Source organism: Coffea arabica, chromosome 7e (assembly GCF_036785885.1).
Source record: "Coffea arabica cultivar ET-39 chromosome 7e, Coffea Arabica ET-39 HiFi, whole genome shotgun sequence".
Lineage (NCBI taxonomy): Eukaryota > Viridiplantae > Streptophyta > Magnoliopsida > Gentianales > Rubiaceae > Coffea > Coffea arabica.
The window spans coordinates 6,780,870-6,801,737 of NC_092323.1; the positions used below are offsets into that span (position 1 = coordinate 6,780,870).

Sequence of the window (20,868 nt, forward strand, 5' to 3'; positions counted from 1 at the left end):
TGTGGAAAAATCAAACAGAAAGAATATTCTTGCGTTGGTTTCAATGAATTAGCTAGGTGACACTGGAATATGCCAAGGTGCATACTATAAAGTGCATGGAAGGCCTTATGATATCTTATCACAACCGACGCGTCTGTAGGTCAATGGCGTTGTACATTAATCCCTTGACCTGGGAGAGAAATATATGCCAGAGGATGAGATAATAGCAGCAGTGTAAAAGGAGAAATTAATCAAACATTTGCTTCCTTTTTCTGTGTATGGATTATGAGACTAGGGCTATCAATGCTTTTGCTTGTCGGCCTCATGGTAAGCATTTTGATTTGAGCGATCAATCAGATTAATAGCCAGCTGTTTAGTCCTCATGAATCATGACCATTCTATTCAACTGTAGATTCCCACCCTAAATTTTCTAAGCACTCTAGCTTAATTTAATGAAGCGAAAGTTAGTTAGGTATGAATGTATGATGTTGAACAAACGAACATTCAGATTCTTCAAGGACTTTTAAATTGCTGATAAAGTCCATCCCGATGCTTAATCTGTTGATCATGTTCAGGTTAACTCTCTGTTGAATTAAAGTACCGCGCAAGAAACAGGTGAAGGGCATCTCTGCTATCCATTGCTGAACAGTCCAATCATCGTTCTTGCTGGAGAGATGCCATACAGGAGTAAAAAATAGCTTCTCGCAGATCAGCAGTAGCGCAAGAGTAGAAACTTATGCTGCCCAATTAAACACACAAAACGTTCTACCCACCCCCATATCATGTGAATGCCTCCTCGTACAAGACTTTCATCCTATTTATGTATATATATGCTAGGTATAGATGATTGAGCTACACATATACATACATACGTACATGTGTGTATATATATATATATATATATATAATTCTCAAGAATGTGGTCAGCTTCCAGAAGATGGTCACGGCTCCAATTCTGGCAGGGTTAAACATATAGAAAAGCCACAAACATAAATCGTACTGTAAACAAAAGGCCAGCCAGATGTATAAAATAATTCTCAAGCACGCATCAAACTGGCACTTTGCTATTGTACTTATTGACCTTTTTAATCACCTCAATAAGCTAGCATTATTGCCTTGCCTTTAACACTTACTATTAGTTGTTTAATTTTAGATGGCGAGAATGGATAGAAAAGTTTCTGGGTAAAAGATACACCTACTGAACCAGTACGGATTAGTAAACAAAAGAGATTAATTTGGACCAGGCACGAATTAAAAGATGGATAAGGCTTATTACTCTGCTGCAGATTGCAATAAATCTGATGTTCTCATACATACATGATCGCTTTTGCAAATGCTTCTTGACGTAACCGTTGCTTATACTTGCGGCAGTTTATGGAAGGTTGCTTGCTACATCTTGTTGCCGTCACAATTCGTATAACATACTTTAATACTACTTATTTATCTCATCAACTCATATTGTGGCTATTATTTTCTTGAAGTCAACTCCTAATACTACTTGAGACATGATAATTTGATTAGATATTATCTGCAACACAAGTGCCCTTGCTCCTCCTCTCTATTATTTTCTTTTTTTAAAAAAAAAAAATTATGTTTATTCTTTCTTCTCATAATAATGAACTACTGATTATTCTTTAATTTGTCATCCATATTATATATATACTACTCCTTAATTTAATTGTCTAGAAAGAAATGTTACGCTGTTGTATTTTACTACAATTAATACAAAATAAAGTTTAATAATAGGAAATTGCTAAATTCATCACACCGCTCTATCTCTATCTCAAATGCATGCACAACTTCGATGTATTGATGATGCCTCATAACATTAGTACCAAAATTTGTACTTAGTGTAAATTTAAAAATATCGAAATTTTCCTATTTATAAATAACCTGTTAGCCACTGCTTCCTGGTTCCAACTGAGTTATAATCATCATATTTCAAGTGAAGATTGTTCCAAATATTACCAAAAATTTGAGTCATATATTAAGCATTTTGTGCTCCCGTCAAAAGATAAATACACACTAATCCTTTTTTTTTTTTTTTTTTCTCAGTAACACCGCCATGGAGCCTTGCGTTTGCCATTAATCTAGCGAGCAAGTGGGACAAATATTTCCGCAGCCATTGGTCAACTTCCCAAAGATAATTAATCTGAGTTTTTCCACCATAGGAAGGATCGTAGGAGGTCACGAGGGATCTGAAATACATAAACAGTTGATGATGGTGACTTAAATCACTCTATTATTATTAATTATTGAAATACTAAGAGTGAGTGTTAATCTTAATGTCGCGTGGTTGCATAATTGGAGAAGTCGAGGGACGTCACAACTCATAGGGACCAGGAGCCATGAGCTGAGAACGACAAATACGGCGCGCCAAGCCGAGCCCAAACGAATCAGGCCCCCGAAATCCTCCACGTTGGCACCTCCCTTCCAACACTACTGCCTCCCCTCACGCTCATCCATCGGTTGCTTGACACGTGTGACAACAGTGATCCCACCTGCTTTGTTTCTTCATGACTAAGCTTGAACGTGTGGGACCCGCCAGCTGATGTCACCCCATGCACTCTTTTTAAAAAGCCAAAACGCTACCCCACCCCGCTAGTGCCACCTGACTCAAAAGTTTAATGCCTAAACTTGGGCGGCTGTTTTTTACCAAAATGTCCCTGAGTGGACCACCATACAGCCCCTCAGGCTCCTCCTTAAATACGAGCCTCCTAGCTCTCGTTCCTTCCCTTTTCCCCTCCCACCTTTCCTCACTGCTCCATTATTGATTTTCCGGCCATGTTGTCCGCCGACGGTCTGTTCGGAAACCCTTTTCCGGCTTTTGAGAGTGGTTTCCCTCCTTGGGACTGCCAAGAACCACCTTTTGTCTTTCCACAACATGATGACCCGATTCTTTCCCCACTAGAAGAACTACGAGTAGAAGCCCAAGAACCGGTAATTTCTAATTCCGGTTCGGAAACCTACACTCCGCCCCCGCTCGATCCAACCGGACAGGCTATTTCCATTTCGGGTTCAGAAAACTATGATCCAACCCCGCTTGATTCATCTTCCGGTTCGGAGGAACCGAACCAAAACAATAAAAGGCCTTACTCCGGTTCAGATGATACCACGAACCCAGCCGTTGATTCTGCCGCAGACGAGCGAAAGCGCAGGCGCATGTTATCGAACCGGGAGTCCGCGAAGAGGTCCCGTATGAGGAAACAGAAACATCTGGAGAACTTGAGGAACCAAGTGAGTCGGCTTAGAATTGGGAACCGGGAACTAGTGAACCGGCTACGTGTTGTTACCCATCACTGCCAACTGGTGAGGACTGACAACGACCGGCTCCGGTCGGAGTCAGTCATCCTCCGGCAACGTCTTTGGGACATACGTCAAGTGTTGCTGGTCCGGCAACTTCAGCAACAGCTGGCTACCTCTGCATGGCCATGCAATAATCTTACGCCCATGAACGATGAAACTATACCGCAACCATTAATCACATGACCTTAAAGAATCATTAAAAACCCGCTTCACATAAAAGCTACTAAAACCGAAGATATGCAAGAACCCCGACACATTTCTCTGTCCGTCTCTCTCTCTCTCTTCCCTCTTCCCTCTTTTGCTCTCTCTTTCTCTGTAAATTAAAGCTAATAGAAGAGACGGATAGGTGTTACTCTTGAGCTATTTTTAGACATGGGGGACGTTGGAGAAAAAAGAGTAGTAGTCTCTTTTTTCTTTTTTCGTTTTTTGGCTACGCCAGCAGAATCATCACTCTGTAGAGAGTTGTCCAATGTTTGGCTATTGCTTATCAGTAAATTATAATAATCGAAAGTCTTCTCATTGAACTTCTCTTGCCTTGCGTATTTCGTACCATACTATAGATCCCTGGCTAATCAGGTCTTAACTACAACGTTTTGCAAATTCTGTGACTGACCAAAATATCATCGACATCGACTCGTTTGTGACTATCGTATGGCGTTTTTCTCCTAACCTTACTTCTGACAATCGGTGAATAGAACTAGTATGGTATGTCTTCAATTTATATGTTGTCACTATCGCGTGGAAATCGAGTACAAATGCTATTGACGGAGTAACACTGCTCTGATTACGACGGCTAATGGAATCGGGCAACTTATGGGTGCTATAATTAAAAGGACGCTTTAGCGAAGAAACGATAAAGTTCTTCATAATGATTTTCATTTCATCCGTGAAGAAAGATGCCGACTCACAAGAGACCATCCAAGTGTATACAATAGCCCATTATTAGCCGTCCTCATCAAGCAAATTAATTATAACTTATTAACACAACCAGAACAAATGTTCGTCCCGCAATAATCTTGTTTAAGTAACATCACGTCCATGTCCATGAGCTTTAATAGAAGAAAACAAAGTAGCATGACATTAGACAAGGAATATACCAAAGATGGGAATTTGGTTCTTTCTCTGCAAGCAAGTCCGGATATCAGCATGCTTTTACTTTGGCAAACTTAGTAGGCTTCGAATTATATAGAACTTTAGAAGTCAGATAAAAAGAAAAACCTTACAACTTCATAAAGAGATGCATTACCTTTTTTTAAAAAAAAAAAAAAGAAATAAAATAGGAATGTCACTTAGGGTGCCATTCTTAGCCACTAATTAATTTTTTGAAGTTATTGTATTCTATGTCCTTATCCTCATATTTTAGGTATTTTGCCCCCTTGATTTTTAGATGCTTTTGCAATTATTAAAAATGTCAAGCAAGCAATACGAGTAAAGATTGGAGCAATTTTCTGTATGTACGTAATTTGTAAAATTACAACACTAGAATCCCTTTTTGAATTGAAGGGAGACTCTTAACTAACTTTATAAAGAGATGGATAATATTTTCTTTTTCTTTTTTTTTTAGTCTAAATAGAGATCGAAAAATAGAAAGTTTGAGAGTTCAATCAGGAAACTTATTATGTCACGGTTACCAGATAATCATCTTCTATTTAGTTAAAGTGGGTCTTGAAGACACCTCATAATTTATAATTAAGAAAACGGGCTATGTCAGACATAGTGATTAAGGACGTAATCCAATCAGCCCATTGCACAACAAATGAAAGAGATTGCAATTTTGCGCATGTCACCTCCGTTGTAATTCATTTCCATTAACCTAATGCTAATTAAAAAACAATTACTACCAGATCAAGGAAGTATTTATGCTCGACACTAGGAAAGCAATTAAGGACGTATGCAACGGACGCTCCCCACGTATCAAACTAATTCCTTGTTTCAACCGCCTACTGCCTTTTGTGCCCCGTGGTGATAAGCATCAAGGCATCGTCCAACATTCAAACCGCTTGATGCTATGGTCCCAATGCTTTAGAACTAGTATTATGTTTCGGAACACCGTCTTGAAGTTTCTTAGCTTTAAGTCAAAAGACCTCATCATAAATCACAATCAGATTGATTTTGCCAATTACCTAAGTTGCAAAATGTATTCACGTTATTCATCACTCAGCAATATTTCCCCACAGGAGGTGGACAAATAATAACAAGAAGATCTAATTTGTACCATTAAATAAATGAAAATTTGTAAATCTAACCAAACACGTTTCTACATTTTGTGCAACTTTTTAAAAAGGCAAGCATACGACCAAAGATTGATGAGTTTAAGCAGCTTTTAGGAATCTGATAATCTGATATTTGTGTGGTGCAGAATGCATGGCTGTTAGCTTAGGGCTGGTCCGCTGTCTTTTAGGGGGGTAGGTAAGAATTGGAACCCAATCTTTCTTTCTTTTTGACAGGGTCTTTGATTGATTACAACTAGTTTACGAGAAGCCTGCCCCCTCAATAGTCATTATGCTTCTTTTTTCCTTTCTTTCTTTCTAGTTTCCACCGGTCGTTCTGGCTCTTTTGTACTTGGCCTTTAAAAAGCTTTGTTAAGGGAATCAAGGCGTTGGGACGCTGTCTCTTCCTTTCTTCATCTCTAAGTTAAAAAGATGAAATGTGGGCCTCTCCAAGTTTAAACGTGTCCAAATGAAGTGGGATCCAAAAATTTAACGCCTGTACACGCGTGAATTGCAGGAGGCTGTGGATTAATCTCCAATAATTGCCACTCAACCATCAGCATCAAGTTGGTTTTTTTGGTTAAGTGTAAATTTTTCGAGATTCCCAAGTTCTTGGATTTATTTGGCCAGCCCAGTTGCTACTAGGACTAGTACTATTTGCCAAAGCAAGAAATTAAGGCTGGCTGGTCCAGATTAATCTTCACTTCTGAACCACTCACTCACTATTCGTTGCTTGATTCCTTTTCTTTCTAATTTTTGCTTTCTCTACTGGAGAAGGAGCAGAAGGAGGAAGAGAGAGTAGTGTATGGTGAAGTGATTACTCCACTACATATTAGAAAACCATAATGTTGAAAATTACACCTGAATGAATTTCCTTTCTGGGTAACTGGAAGTTTATACATATTTGCGTCGTTTACTTATGGATGAGTGGCTGAGGTCCAGCACTTAATTTAAATTCAAAAATTATGTTGACGACAAAGATTAGACGTTGTTATAAACTATATATATATTTAACCGAGTCTGAGGCCGGCAACGATAAATGATTGACTTCAGTAATTACTCCTATTGTCAATTTCTTGAAGAATTTCTCAAGGTTTGTCTTTCACTTTCAGAGTACCCCCCCTCCATTTCTGTCGAAGTTCCCCGTAGTTTCGATAAGTGATTTGATATGAGCAACGCCAATAATAAAGACCTAGAAGAAGGGTGTGAACAATTTTATTACGTACCATGGGATCCAATCATCCACCATCGATCTCTTTTATTTTCTTCCCAACAAAAATATTTCCGAGGGATCATATGGTCGCATCTATGAGCTTTCTTCGTAAGAAATATCGACGGTGTCACTTTCGTTACCAACTAACCCTTTGAAAAACAATTATCATTGCATATATCCCATGAATCAAAGTCCAAAGTCTCCGAGTCCAAGAGAAATCTAACTTATTAATTGGAGCCAAAGAATTGAACTTGCCTGCCAGGCCTACCACTAGAAAACAACAAAGTAATCAACGACATCATTAGAGTTCTGTGCTTTTTTTTTCAAGGAAAGATACCGTGTTCTCTTTATTTGCGGACAATATCTTACCAATATTTCCAACCCAAAAAAAAAAAAAAACAAAAATTCCAAGAAAGCGACTACCTGGAACTCAACTGGGGCAAACATGATGATACTTGAACCAGAAACATAAAAATATTTCGTCAGATTCTAACCCATACGTACAGATCAATCTCAGGACTTTAATCCGAATCTTGTGAACATATCAATATCTGGTTGATCAATCTCTCTTCTTTTTTTTTTTCAATCACAAATTTAGATTGAACGAGTGTGTAAATTTAGATCGCAATTGAGGTTGAGATTGACTTTCGGAAACGTTGCACGTGATTTGATTGGGAACTCTTTTGTGGTAGTATAGTATCTAATATGCTGCTTGACTTCTTGTTACCTCAAGAACGAGCAGTTTAGAGGCCAAAACCCTGAAGTAACTCTAACCCCAAGGATTGGCAAATGTCAAAATCATTTTTCAGCGAAGCAACTCGGCAACTTCCTCTCCAACCCAAAAAAACAAATGGAAATATTACACCATCAAAATTCACTACTGTTTTACGTTGCACATCTATGAAATTTTATCTTATCAGTAGCAGGTCTCGAAATACATCATGCTAGACAGATGCTTCATCTTTTTTTCTGGTTGAAGATTAAACCTTTTTGGTTTTCCAACAACTAACATAAGTATTTATTAGTTTTTCAAATCTCCCACTCACATTTCTACATGATAAATTTCAGTTTCGACACATTTTTTTTTCTTAAAAAGAAAACGAACGAGATATTTACCGATAAACATATTTCAGTGTCTTGTGTTGTCCCCCAACCCTCATTTTTAGTCTCCTGCAGTTGTACGAGGAGAGTGTTTGTTGAGGTCTGAAACTTCATACATGGGAAAATATCCTGATGGCCAGGCCAGAAGAACCATAGAACATTCAAGCTTCGCATAGATACGGTGAAACCATAAATCGGCATAAAAATCAAAACCATTCAGGACAATTTATGTCATTAATAATTTCTTAAAAAGCCTTCACCCTCCCAACAACTTACCTAACTCCATATCATAAAAAGTAAAAACATCTTGAGTAGAAAAACGATGATGCACTACATGATCATGGTTAGACCGTCTTTGCAACATATAAATATTACTACTACTAAAGAAGATCTTCATTCTTTATCAAAGGATCCTCCACAGTCGTATTCAGATTCAGACCCACCAACATGGTCACTATGCTACAAAAGACATTTACTATCATTAGAAATTCCATCATGTCTTTTGGCATTGGAGGATGCAGGACTCATAACGCACCGCTCATATGCACCAGAAAATGGACTCTGCCGTGCTAAAATGGATTAACAATGATGGATGAACGCATCCACATGCATGTCAACAGTTGTCGACAACTGGAGAAATGTCAAAGGAGATGGCGCTCGAGAACTAGAGGGTTCCTAGAAGTGTCACTAGCTCGCGACTGGGCAGTGCAATCACTTTTATACCCTTTCAGTGATTTAAAGGGTTCAACAGCATATAAGCTCCCAACAAAAGAAGCAAAATTGAAGAATGCAAGCTTCTGCTCTCTCATATGATTTTGATCTTCTTTGCTACCTCAACAGCTTTCTGATCAGGTATCAACGTTAGATATGCTTTCTTATTACCACTGGGCATGATCAATGTATTTACTTTCTTGGTCTCAATCTTAAACATCTTCTTGGCAGCTGCCTTTATGTTATTCTTGTCAGCACGTTTATCCACGACAAAAGTTAGAGTGTTGTTTTCTATCATCACTCGCATGGTCAAATCAGTAATTAAGGGATATTTGACAATCTGGAAATGGTCAAGCATCACTTTTTGGGCTGCACTACTGCTAAGACATTTGGGATTTCTTTCCTTCCTAGACAACCTTGGCCGACTAGGTTCAGCCAATTGTTGAACATTCTTACCTCCCTCGGCATCTGAGCTGGATATTGCTGCAGCTCTCAAAGCATGCTTCCAAGATTGGGGCCCCTTGGTAAAATAAGCTTCAGTATTAATAGCAACATTCCAGCTCTCAGACTCAGTGGGAAGCTGCACAGCGGTGTCTAGGGTCAATGTGCGAATAAAAACAATAATGTCTTAACAAAGTGCTTCAACAATCTACCTATGGATTCTTTAAAAGGAGGGCGGGTGATATTTGCCACAAAATCTCAATATAAACAGCCATGATAAAAGTCAATCTAATGATGATTAACATGAAACTTGAGAGCAAAGAGAGCCTTCAAAAGGTCATCCAATCTCATGAAATCAGAGCAGCAAATATCCAAATGAAAAAGTTTGTTGAGGTGTCACACAAGACAAAAGTTGCTAATCCAATCATATTCTTACTCAAATAAAGAAATTCTTCATCATTGTATAATTTAAAACCTCTGTTTCTCACACCAAATTCTGGCCAAAAGGTAAGGACAGAGGCTTGTCATTGAAGTTATGAATTTTTTAACTACTTCGCATGTCAATTCTAAGAAGGAAGTTTAAACGTCTAACAATTACTTCACAATAACAGCAGAGTATATTCTTTGATAGAATATCAATTTCCATATTTGGATTTAAGTGGTCTGTTAAATAGTGGGAAATTCTTGTCTTAGAACTTGAAATCCAAGAATCATTAAGTCAAGAATGAAGGGTCTTAAGTCAAAAATCCACGACTTAAGTGGTCTTAAGTCAAAAATGAAGGGCTCCAAGTAATCATTAAGACGGGGGGACACTCTTGCTGCGAGTATTCCATCATTTGTGATCGCTAATCATGTCAACAATGTTCCAAACATTGATGCATTGGGCTGTAACCCAGAAGACTTTGTCTGCATCAATGATAAGCCAAATAATTTACAGGAAGATAAGCTCAATGCAGAATGCATCAATGTGCCAATTGCTTAATCCCATGGAGAAGATGGTATGTTGCAATCTCCCTCCAACATATCTTAATTCCTAAGTAATTGCTGTCATTTTAATCAGCCATTTAGACAATGAATAAAGAAGAACAGTTGCAAAAGTTAAATTAAGAAACATGAAAATTAGAAATCACACTTATGAGCCAATGAATTAAACAGCAGCAGTAGATAACATTGTGAGGACAAACAGGGGATCCCAGTAAACCCATTCAGTGTCGTAGTATTGCATGACAAACTGAAGAAAACAACTATTCCCTATGGATGTCTAACATCACCACTCAGAATGTTATACTCATATGTGAAAATGATAATTTCTGCAGCATGCAAATTGTCCTCAAGCTCACTTCATTTTTGCTTAAAGCCAGGATCTTCAGATTATAAACAGCTATTGCAGCTCTTGGTGGTGATCTTCCCAATTAATATCACGCCGGGAGGGGGAAGGGGGCAGATAAGGACTGTTAATTGCAAATTTGCTAATTTTTTTTTCCACAGTTAAATTTTCATTCGTCGAAAATAAACCATACATCCCACGGAAAGAACTTTCTATAACTCGTCCAAATTGTCATTGAAGTTTCACCTGAAAAATGTTTGTACATAAGGGGATCACATCTCATCAGTTCCGGTACTAGTGTGCGGAACCCTGGGTTGATACCTATCACATCACTCTGACCATGCGACAGACCGCTAGATCATTATGCCAGTGATGCATAGTAACTGAGAAATGGAAAAGCTTCACTTGCTCTGCTTGGCCCCTAATCCTCCATTACCGCTGGTTTATTCCTAAAAGATCATGAATGTTGTAGCAGGTGTTGGCAAAACATCAACAAATGGCTTTTAAGACCTTGTAGAATATAAATCTAAGATCTGTAGGTAAAAGGTTAAACCTCACAAGGAGAACACTGCACTCATTCAACTCTTCATAATCTACATAGATTGCACCAATCCCCAGCTTAACATCTTTCTTTCTAAATAACCCATCCAAAACAACTCTTTCCTTTGTCTGGATAACTCTAATTTTTTGCATTATGGTGCTCAAGAAAACATGTGACTACAGTTTCAAGAGATTTCAACAAGATAGAGAAGGTAAACGAGCGAAAGGGATAGAAACCATAAACCCTTCAACATCTCGTAATCTGAACACTTGGGCCAATGGTGTATGTCGTCACTCAGGGTTACACTTTTTTTTTGCCCTTTTTCTTTGCAGAATAGGTAAACTCATATTAATGATTCCCCCATTCATTTCTGATTCCCACTATTTCTTTATTTTTCTTTTCTTTTTTGGCCAAAAAAAAAAAAAACCAACTAGGGAAGGAAGTTAATCCGTCGTAGTTGGCTTCGTATAAATCATGTTTAAACAGTAATATACTAATATCAGCTAGCGGCTACGATCACGCACGACACGATTGAGATGGAACCAACCAAATATGGGGAAAAAATGATCTTGAATATGTAAATGAATGCAGATGCAGATAGATAGCTTACAAAGGTAATGAAAATAAAAGATTAGCTCACCAACTTAGCTTGATTAGCGTTAATCGTCAAACAACGGAACTTTAAAATCAAACACATTTGAGGCGGTGGAGTAGTTGTACCGGTAATTGGTTTCGAGGCAATGAAACTGAGACCCTTTTGCCGACTGCGGGTGACCATGCTTGAGGGAGCAACAGCCACCGGAGAAACCATTGCAGTAGGCAAAGCCATAATCTTTTTTTTTTTTTTTTCAAAAGATTATAGCATCGGACATCCAGGCAGCGGACGACGACCCAGGTTTACAGGGTTTTTGAGGGGAGAGATGAGAGATCGAGCAGAGTTTGAACTTTGAAGCACTAAACCCCAGAGCACGGTACAAAACATTAGACACCTGTGCTTTTCTATTTTCTATCTATTATTTTCTTTTTCTTTTTGTTTTCTTCTCTTTTTTTTTTAATTCTTTGAATACGCCCTTTTGGGCTTTGGCCCTCTGGAGTTGTAAGCTTTGGCAGCCCACCTAGGAATAGTTATATGATTAACGGAACCTTAGAATAAAAACTCTTCGGAGATCCAAGCGCAAAAAAATTTTGTAGCGGATCCAAGAGTAAAAAATAATAATAATAAAGAAGAGTGCGTGAATTTCACGACACCCAAATGGGAAAGACGGAAAGAATCATAATCCAATCCTCATTTCTTGATTAAACATGATCATCATCATCCACTTAATAATACAAAAATAATATTTGATTGATCATTCTACATCGATAATGTAAACATTGGGACTTTATTCGACGAAGTTTAAGAACACATTTATATGCTTCTCGTAAATTCTCTCCTTGCAATTACTTAATCTAAAAGTAAACACGACCTCACTTTATGCTCTGCATGCAATAATGCTCTATCTGAAATCCTTACCTCGCCTGGCACCTACCATTTCTACCCCGAGGGAGGGGAGGAAGATCAACCAATCTAACCAAATTACCCTCTTTCACATCGCAGGACCCCTTGCACGAGAGTATGATGCTTTGATTTCTATTCTTGATGGATCCGATGTATTTCCTAATTCTGCTTGGATCTCCACCAAGGCTTGTGACATTTTTGGTGCATTCCTTGATGGCTGCAGCGAAAGGGTCGTCTTGGCGCCTTCCCCATAGGCCTTTCGTTGAAGGACTTCGACCTGGTGGCTGAGTCATTCGTGGCGGAGGAGAAATCTTCACGTCATAATTATCAGTATAACACCCCATCATATTCAGGGGGCTTTGAAAATGAGAAGAAAGTGATTTTTGTAAAGGCGGCTGAATACGAGGACCGGCGGTCTTGTTTTGGCAGCCGGGACTAAACTTGGAAATCCCCGGCTTTTCTTCCCAGGAAAACGGCACGCTGCCCACTGATTCTGAATAAGACTGAGATTTCCTGTGAATCATTTTCAGTCTAAAATTTGGAAGACATAGGAGTCCTATGATGATAGAAATTGTTAATTTTCTTGCAATGCTGCTACTTGTTAGTTAGTGAGGATATTATAAGTACAAATTAACTGCATGCGGTAGACTGCTTTTTCCCATAATGGTGGACTCCTTCAGATCAAGAAAGCGAAACGTGAATGGGCAGAAATATGTGGTTTTTGCTTTCGAAATTATTAAGCATGCCAGCGGTTAAAGAAGAAGAAGAGGAGACAATAACTTGCAAATGAAATAATCCATCAATGAATAAGTTGATAAAAACACAAAACGGTTGGTGCAGTGGTTGTATTGATCAAGGTACAAAAACGAAATGATTTTGCACATGACTTCCGAGGTCTCTTGCTTCTGGAAACATCAAACAAGTATCAGCTCGAGAATCTGTGGACAGTAACTAGTCTAGTAAGGAAAAGATTTTGCCATTAGTATTAGTTTTGGTTTGCGGCCTACTTCCACTGCAAGTGTTACTGATTGTCTCGATTGACCATTGCTGCAGCTGCACCTTACAAGACTCTCAGATCCCTTTCATATCCCAACTGGAACTCTTTATCCGTATCCCAATCGATTGATGCTAACTTCTTGATGTAGTGACAACTAACAACCAGTGTAGGTTAGGTTAATCAAACAAAGTACACCCCATACTAACGGATTTTTCTAAAACTAGTGTAGGTTAGGTTTAACTAATGGGTTGGTAGCAAAATTTGCAACTCGATGCATGTCATGATCAAGTACAAAATCAGGAATCCCCAGCAAAGATGATCGTTGATCAATTTTAGTAACTTTGTCAAAGACGCCAAAGCAAGATGTCTTAACTGACCGACCGGATCACTTGTGTTTTGGTTGAAATGCTTTTTAAATTTTGTATCTACTTTTGCACCTTGGGCTCATGCTCTGGCTAATTTTCTCGTAAACCGTATAAACTTTCCAAAAAAAAAAAAGAAAAGAAAGAAAATTACGCCTTCTTCATCCGAGCATAAATGATGTACAATGAATTAGGTCTGGTCGGTCACTTGTATTGATATTTAGAGGCCTAAAATTTCAGGGCGGAAAGAAGACAATTAGAATTTTCTTCCGAAGAAAATGATTGGGCCAGGTGGCAAGGGCGACATGTTGACAGGGCCCAGTATTTTCGGTCCGCTTATCCCAAGGAACATCGGGCTGAGCCCATTACCATCAAAGGTCCCTTTTTTGTCGCGTCTACTCTAGGGTTTTGCTCTCCTCCTCGCTAGTAGTATATAAGTAGCAAATAATAGCTGTTTCACTACGCTTCCGCTAGTCGACGGAGGTGGAAGTCGATGATTTTTGCAGAATTAGCGGACATCAGCTATTTTAATTTCTGATCATTATTATACATAAACGATTTATTGATATCTGGTGCGTTGTGACGGGGGCAATGAAGATTGAAATCGTTTCTCGATTCTGAGTTGGTTGATTATTCGACCATTGTTTTTTTTATCCTGTTTTTCTTTGATGACCTATTTGTGCGTGTCTGAGCTCCCGCTTTACTCATGTCCTTTATGCTATGAGCTTAATTCTTTCTTTTTTTTTCAAGAAAATTTTTTATTGATTTTGTGGAAGATGGATAGCAAGTAAGAGGAAATGGGATGTTTGCAGTGATTAGAATGCATAATTCCTCGTTCTGAATGCCAGAGGCATGAGAGACTCAATCTTACACCCATAGAATCTGAGCTACACGCCCACCTCTTGCCGCTATGCTATCCATCTCCATCATCTTCTTTTACGAGTTTTACTCCGTTATCTCTTACATTTATTTAATCTTTGTTATTATGCTATTGAACCGTAAAAGGTACGCGACGGTAAATAATTCCCTTCTGTTTGTTGTTAAGGGGGGGAAATTGGCATAGGTTTGCAATTGATCATTCAGGAAATTCTGGGATGATTTGCAAATGAATATTCTGGTCTTAGAGTTTTTTTTTTTTTGTTTTTTGGTCCATCACTTGGGAGATTTAATGTATGAATAAATTAAACAGCATCAACTACCATCATGCTGGCTGTACAAGTCCCCGTTACATCTTGCAGCGAAATACTGTATTAGAAATATAAAGAGGGTAAGATTCAAAAACTACAGAAGGTGATATAGCAGAACATCAGAAATAGAAAGAGGGCGAGATTTATTAACTGCAAGAATGATTACAATTTAAAATAAAATAAAAAAAAGGGTGAACAATATAGGCAGCTCTGTGGGTGGCTGGAAGGCAGAACAACACTTTTAGATTGTTATGTGATTTTAAGCTTTTTAGATTGCCAAGACGCAACAATAATATGTAAATCCAGACTGTCGGCGGCAAATTGGTTATGTTCTCTGTTTGGGAGCGCTGGGAAAGTCCCTCCTGGAATACCCCACAACACAAGAACAACCGGTCACCGTTCTGCGGACAGAAACAAGTGAAATTACATGCAAGCATACGATGTTACGCTCCCCAATACTTGCCAACAACAGTCTCCCGTGAGCTTTAACCTTTCGCAGCACATCCCTTGTCTCTCCATTAAAGATTGTTGCCTGTCCAGCCGCATGCCAATGCATAAATTTCAGTATGTTTGGTAACAGCATCAAGAGATTGCGTGATTCTTACAGAGGCTGTCCACAATAATTCAATTCTTGATGATTCTGACTTTATACCCTGTTTATGAAGTAAGAAGCTGACGTCAGGTCGGTTCTTGTGACCATACTACACAGGATATTCGTCTCAGATATTGAAAGCTTCATCAGATAAAACTATTTCTAATATTACTGAATCAGTATGAAAACATAACAGCAAGCAGCCACCATAAGATAACAAGGAACGAGGTAATATCAGAATGTAATCAGTTGATGATACAATACAGGTGCCTACAATTGAATACTGGGTTCAGATGAGCAACAAGTCTCTGCTTCAAATTAATTGCACACCATGACAAAGGGAAAAAGAAAGGGGGGGGGGGGGGGGGGGGGGGGGGGAGAGAAAAGAACTGAAAATAAATTTCTGATCAACATGAACTACAACAAACTTCCTGAAGTCCACCTCCATCTACTCTTATGGGGGCATCACATGGATGGAATAGATGTTGAATGTGCAAGAGTTGAACCAAGAATATCATCGCAGAGGGTCGCACCTTCAGGAGCTTTCTTGTTGTCAGTTCTTGGGCTACTCCCCGAGCTGCTATTTGAAAGAGAGACGAAAGTTGACTTCTGTAGCACCCCAGTAGGAGAGCATCCCATCTGAAGGCTATTATCCCAGACGTCTGTCATGAGGTTCAGAGTAGATGAGCTCTTGAAAGCTCCTACGTTGCTAGAAGTGCTATTCAAAACCTCTCCCAGCGGCCCACCTAAAATTGAATTTCCCCAAGAAGCTGGTAGCCAGTTTGCCTGCTTTTGGTTCTGCCCAACGACGTCCTTAGTCACGCTCAATCCCATCTGGATAGGGTCAATCTCACGAGCTAACCTTAGGGGAGAAAGAGTTGGTTTATCCTGCCGAGGAGATCTTGAAGATGAAGAAAAATCTGAGGTAGACATGGGGATCGACATCGACAGCTGTGTCCAGTCTGATTTCAGTTCTTCAGGCCAGGAAATAGAGGCACGATGAGATTGATCCTTGGGACATTTATCAATAAAATGCCGAAGCAGATGTTGGTTCTGTGTCTCATGGTCATTGAAGCCTAATAGAGAATCAGAGGTTTTAGAACTCATCCTGGAGCATCTTTGAGAAGGATTAAGAAGGGAATCAGGGGAGACAACTCCAAATTCAGTCTGAGAGGATCCCCTGAATATGGCATGCTGCTTTTGAATGGAGAATGGCGAGTCTTTGGATTTCAAGTTGATGGAATCTCCTGCGGCGGAGAGGCCATGAAGATCTTGCATCCTGCCATACGCATTGCCTTTAGTTCAGCACAGGAAAGAGAACATAGACACGAGGCTTTCTTTCATGTCCAACTGGTTATATCACGAGTAGGAGGCTAGCAAGGAAGGGACTACACAGAATTATAACACAAACAGAGAAATCTAGCGCTTCCAGCATGCTCTTACTTCATATTGCCTAGGAGTCTAGGACAAACCATGGACTTGTGACTAGCAAATCATAGCAGATCCACCATGGTGAAGTATCTCAACTTGTTTCCCAGGACTACTCAGATTTATCATTGTAACACCAAAGCAATCAGCTTGATTTTATGGTAAAGAAGAAGGGACAAAGCAATTAAGTGCACAAGCAGTACACTATCGTACAGTCTCACAAAACTTGAAATGAAATGATGATTTGAAATAGACAACAGTCTCTGAAAATGGCTGTATAGCTTACCTGCTCACAAGATGTTCAGTTGAAGCATTATCAGCACGGGTGTGCAAATTCTTAAAAGAGTGCTGTACAGCACCAAGGCTGTTGGAGGCGCTGCTGCTGGACATCACCGATGCTGATGAAGATGAAGCAATCGGTGCCACCTTTGAAGCAGTGGATCCAGAGACAGCATGGCCATTCTGGCCTTCCACAGGCTTTCTTGAACGATGGCGGCCTCTGTTGATGTGTCTTTCACAGTATTTTTGGTCAGGAACAGCATCTCTTGAGCACCGCCATTTCTTTCCATCTGTTCGACGGCACCTCCCAGGCTCGGGATCAGTGCTGCCAGCAAAACCTAGATGGAAAGAACCCCATCCCACTGTACACACAAGGAGAAAAATGAATACCAAAAAAAAAAAAAAAAAAGCAAAACCGAAAAGAGAAAGTTATCTCCTGAATGGGATTCAGAAAGTAACGACTATTGACATCACATCAAGCATGTGTTACATGGTAATTTATCTTATACTCTTAAACAATTAGGGATTAGAATGAAATTTTGTCTGAGATACACTAACTAATGCATGTAAAGACATCAATAGAATGCAAATAAAGGTTCTTGAGAATTGTCTAAGCGTCAAAGGGCCAAAAGAACTGATGCTACTAGTTACAGAATTGCACAAATTACATCCTAGCATATTTTATACAACCCTGCTGCTTCTTCATTCTTCCTAACAAAAGTTTCTCCACTCTTCTCTCCACCAATCTGGCCAGCCCATCTCTTCTCCCAACTATGGTGTTGGAGTTGCGAGACGAGAGTTCCAAGTTGGTGTTGGTGAAGGAGTGGAATTTGAAGCAGGGGGTGATATTGGTGAGTAAGTGGGAGGAGATGGTGAGTAATATCATGAGGTGACATTGGAGAACGAGGGGTAGTGGGCATCTGTCTTGGTGGTGGCATTGGAGGTGGCAGAGGTGGATACCATTCGTTTAGAGGTGGCGGCAGCAGTACTGTAAGGCAAACAGTCAGGCACCTGTTGAGTAGATATTGCCTTAAATTTGCTGCTGTCAAATGCCTGCCTAAGTTTTCTAAAGAAATTGATAGTCGGATATCCATTTTGGAGTAGCTTTTTGGCATTAAAGTTGAGTTCCAAGAAATTTGTTTCGCTATCTTTGGAACACTAATTAAATTATCTTTTATTTTCTGTTAAGAAATACAACATTTGTATAAATAACCCAGTTCATTCAGGCTAGTAAGTAAGAAGAGGACAATCTTACACGAACTGGAGCCATAGGATCCAGAAGACAAGCTGGAAAAGGCGCATGGGTTGAAAGATTTTCTAAGAGGGATGAGCAAGTGTGAAGGAACTGGGACATTTGCAATAATGTATTTGTAGATCAAAGCCTGATGCTCCAGCTCCATCCACTGAGAGGGAGTGAAGGGGCCTCTGAACTTAGCAAATGGCCCACGCATGCCCTCAGTCGACTTTTCCGTAGCATAACCTGAATCACAAAAAGGAGGCTGTATAAATTGTTCAAGTCCTCGAATGGTTAAAAAGGAGAAACTCAAAGCCAAAAAGCGAAAAAGAAAAGAAAAAAGGGAAAGACAAAAATATCAATTGAAGTGACAACACTAAGTTAAGAAAATTTTGAAAATGATGCTAACCAAGACCCAAAACAATTTCAATTTGATCTCTAAAAGCATATGGTATTTCTAATGAATGCTTCTCATTTAGATGAGAGAAGGGAATTAAGGAAAAGAATAAAAGAGGGGACGTTGAGAATGACAGGAAAGGAGCGTAATCTAATAAAGTCTGTTTTCTGCAAAGTCGTATTTGTGGATTCGTGCCCCTTACATGAACATTAAGGACTTTTATTAGCAGCAATTCGTCATTTTTCACACATACCAGTACCAATCAAATAATCAGGTAAAAAACTTATCACAAAGTAATCATATAACGAGAAAGACATGCGTTTTGGTAAAACCACATAGTCATTAGTAAAAGGCAGAAAAAGAAAAACGAAAATAACCTTTTCTCTTTTCTTGACAAGACATGGGAAAAATCTACAAATCTCATTAGTATGATACTAGTCCCTGAAAAGACCAATAATTTGTCCAATGAAACAGAAAACACAATCCAAGCAAACCCAATCAACCTTTTACGAAAATTAACGTCAGCCCCAACATCTAAATCTTCAAAACCCAACTGTGTACGATTAAAAACTGATTATCTAAACCAACCCACCTACCTAACAGACATGAAATGACAAAAATAATATCTTTGTTTAGCAAACAAAAAAATGGAAGAAACCAAAAAAGGGTCCTTGGCATACCTGAAGTTCTTGGACAAAGGGGGTCTGGTGGGGCGATAAAGAATGGAAAAGCTGAGGTTTTGGAGGCATCTTCATCACTAAAATAAGGAATTTGGGACTGAGATGAGAAACTGATCATAGTCTGTCCATTATTCCCAGGGAGACCTGAACCAGATCTCAGCAAAGCAGGAATTTGGCCTTGTGAAAAGATGCAAAATTCACCAGCCCTAGCAGATTTAGACACCCTCAAACTCTCCTGAATAGAACCAGATCTCTCAGTTTTGAGCACCCCAGATCCTCCTCTCTTTTCTAGACTGATCCCAAATGGCTCTGAACCAGCACCATTGCATGAAGCATCCCCACCTACACCTTCAGTTGTTATCATCCCAAAATCCATTCTTCAAAATAAGTAAAGAGTAGTGATAATCAACAAACGGGTTCAATCTAAAACCTCCGCGAAGCATATCATATCAGGAGTTGAACTGAAGTTTAGTAGTAGTAGAAGTAGAGTCGAGTGTCAAGTGAGCTACAAGCTTAAAGCAGCAAGCAAAGGGAAAAAAAAATGGATACTAATGAATAGCAATAAATTGGAAAGAGAGAAGTAGAGATGGGAAGAGGGGAGAGCGGGCGAGAGGAGAAGACAAGGACAAAGGACTAGTACCAAAGACTCTCTCTGCATCTCGGACATATTAAGCACAAATTTATCTACTTTTGTCTCCCAAGGGGGAGATGAGGTGTGTTAGTTGATTAGTTCTGGATGAGATTTATTAGTTGGTTAATACTGAGATTTATTAGTAGTAAACAACAGTAGTGGTACTATTTAGTTTTTAATTTCTGGTTCCAAATAAAATTTTATGTCGCTTTTTGTTTTGGTATTAATAACCTTAATATGGCATTGTTCTCAAAATTTTTCCTAAATGAGTTTCTCAGTTAAAATCAACTCTTTGATCTAATAGTTATTGACTACTTCTGTTAATTGGTTGGCTGGTTTATATGGAAAACTATGCATTGAAAAACAATAAACAAACAAGTTTAAAGCAACTTCCTGAAGAAGTAAATTTAAAGTATATTAGCAGGGTGTTCATTGATCAGTTACTAAAATTCAATTAATTTTGATACAATCTATTTCCAAAGTCTACTTGTCCCTTAAAAGAAATCAGTTATTAAAATTCAATTAATTAGTTACATTAACGAACTTTCCGTGCATTTAGTTTTATCAAAAATAACTGATTTATTCAAAATTTATGTGCACCTTAAGAGGAACAAAATAAAGACCAAAAGCTAAAAGTTAAAAGGGAAAATGACATGTTTCATCCCTCATATTTCGTAAAAATATTCTTTTCGTCCTTCACATTTAAAACGAAACAAATTGGTCTTCCACATTTAAAAACCCAAACTTTTATATC

The 20,868-nt window shown here is 38.9% G+C and overlaps 3 protein-coding genes and 2 non-coding genes across 6 annotated transcripts; 3 read left to right on the forward strand and 2 right to left on the reverse strand.

Moving 5' to 3' along the window:
• Positions 1–2,763: 2,763 nt before the first annotated feature.
• LOC113701443 (uncharacterized) lies at positions 2,764–3,468 on the forward strand. Its single transcript, XM_027222102.2, has one exon. It carries the CDS (start codon positions 2,764–2,766, stop codon positions 3,466–3,468), a length of 705 nt encoding a protein of 234 aa, XP_027077903.1.
• A 4,518-nt stretch (positions 3,469–7,986) lies between these two features.
• LOC113701385 (uncharacterized) lies at positions 7,987–11,833 on the reverse strand. Its single transcript, XM_027222004.2, has 2 exons — positions 11,470–11,833; positions 7,987–9,100 (listed from the first exon to the last, which is right to left on the reverse strand). The coding sequence occupies exons 1-2, from the start codon at positions 11,656–11,658 to the stop codon at positions 8,615–8,617; spliced, it is 675 nt and encodes a 224-aa protein (XP_027077805.1). The 5' UTR covers positions 11,659–11,833; the 3' UTR covers positions 7,987–8,614.
• Positions 11,834–14,272: 2,439 nt separating this feature from the next.
• On the forward strand, positions 14,273–14,382 carry LOC113702547 (small nucleolar RNA snoR126). The gene has a single exon (XR_003451185.1). It is a non-coding gene; the product is annotated as a small nucleolar RNA snoR126 (small nucleolar RNA).
• A 109-nt stretch (positions 14,383–14,491) lies between these two features.
• Positions 14,492–14,578, forward strand: LOC113702526 (small nucleolar RNA snoR8a). The gene has a single exon (XR_003451170.1). It is a non-coding gene; the product is annotated as a small nucleolar RNA snoR8a (small nucleolar RNA).
• A 421-nt stretch (positions 14,579–14,999) lies between these two features.
• Positions 15,000–20,163, reverse strand: LOC113700371 (growth-regulating factor 1). 2 transcript variants are annotated; one of them, XM_027220803.2, is made up of 5 exons: positions 19,484–20,163; positions 18,428–18,652; positions 17,180–17,534; positions 15,999–16,744; positions 15,000–15,526 (listed from the first exon to the last, which is right to left on the reverse strand). In XM_027220803.2, the coding sequence occupies exons 1-5, from the start codon at positions 19,857–19,859 to the stop codon at positions 15,498–15,500; spliced, it is 1,731 nt and encodes a 576-aa protein (XP_027076604.1). In that variant the 5' UTR covers positions 19,860–20,163; the 3' UTR covers positions 15,000–15,497. The 2 variants fall into 2 exon arrangements, with proteins under 2 accessions (XP_027076604.1, XP_027076603.1); XM_027220802.2 differs by lacking the exon at positions 15,000–15,526 and having other exon boundaries at positions 15,648–16,744; positions 19,484–20,161.
• Between the last annotated feature and the right edge of the window lie 705 nt (positions 20,164–20,868).

Excerpts from the sequence above, each read along its gene's own strand:
- LOC113700371 (XM_027220802.2), bottom strand. The coding sequence starts at position 19,859 with ATGGATTTTGGGATGATAACAACTGAAGGTGTAGGTGGGGATGCTTCA. Across the intron at positions 17,535-18,427 it reads ATCCTATGGCTCCAGTTCGT|TGGGATGGGGTTCTTTCCAT; the intron begins GTAAGATTGTCC and ends TTGTGTGTACAG. Across the intron at positions 16,745-17,179 it reads ACTGAACATCTTGTGAGCAG|GATGCAAGATCTTCATGGCC; the intron begins GTAAGCTATACA and ends TGCGTATGGCAG.
- LOC113701385 (XM_027222004.2), bottom strand. The coding sequence starts at position 11,658 with ATGGCTTTGCCTACTGCAATGGTTTCTCCGGTGGCTGTTGCTCCCTCA. Across the intron at positions 9,101-11,469 it reads ACGCTAATCAAGCTAAGTTG|CTTCCCACTGAGTCTGAGAG; the intron begins GTGAGCTAATCT and ends ACCGCTGTGCAG.
- LOC113701443 (XM_027222102.2), top strand. The coding sequence starts at position 2,764 with ATGTTGTCCGCCGACGGTCTGTTCGGAAACCCTTTTCCGGCTTTTGAG.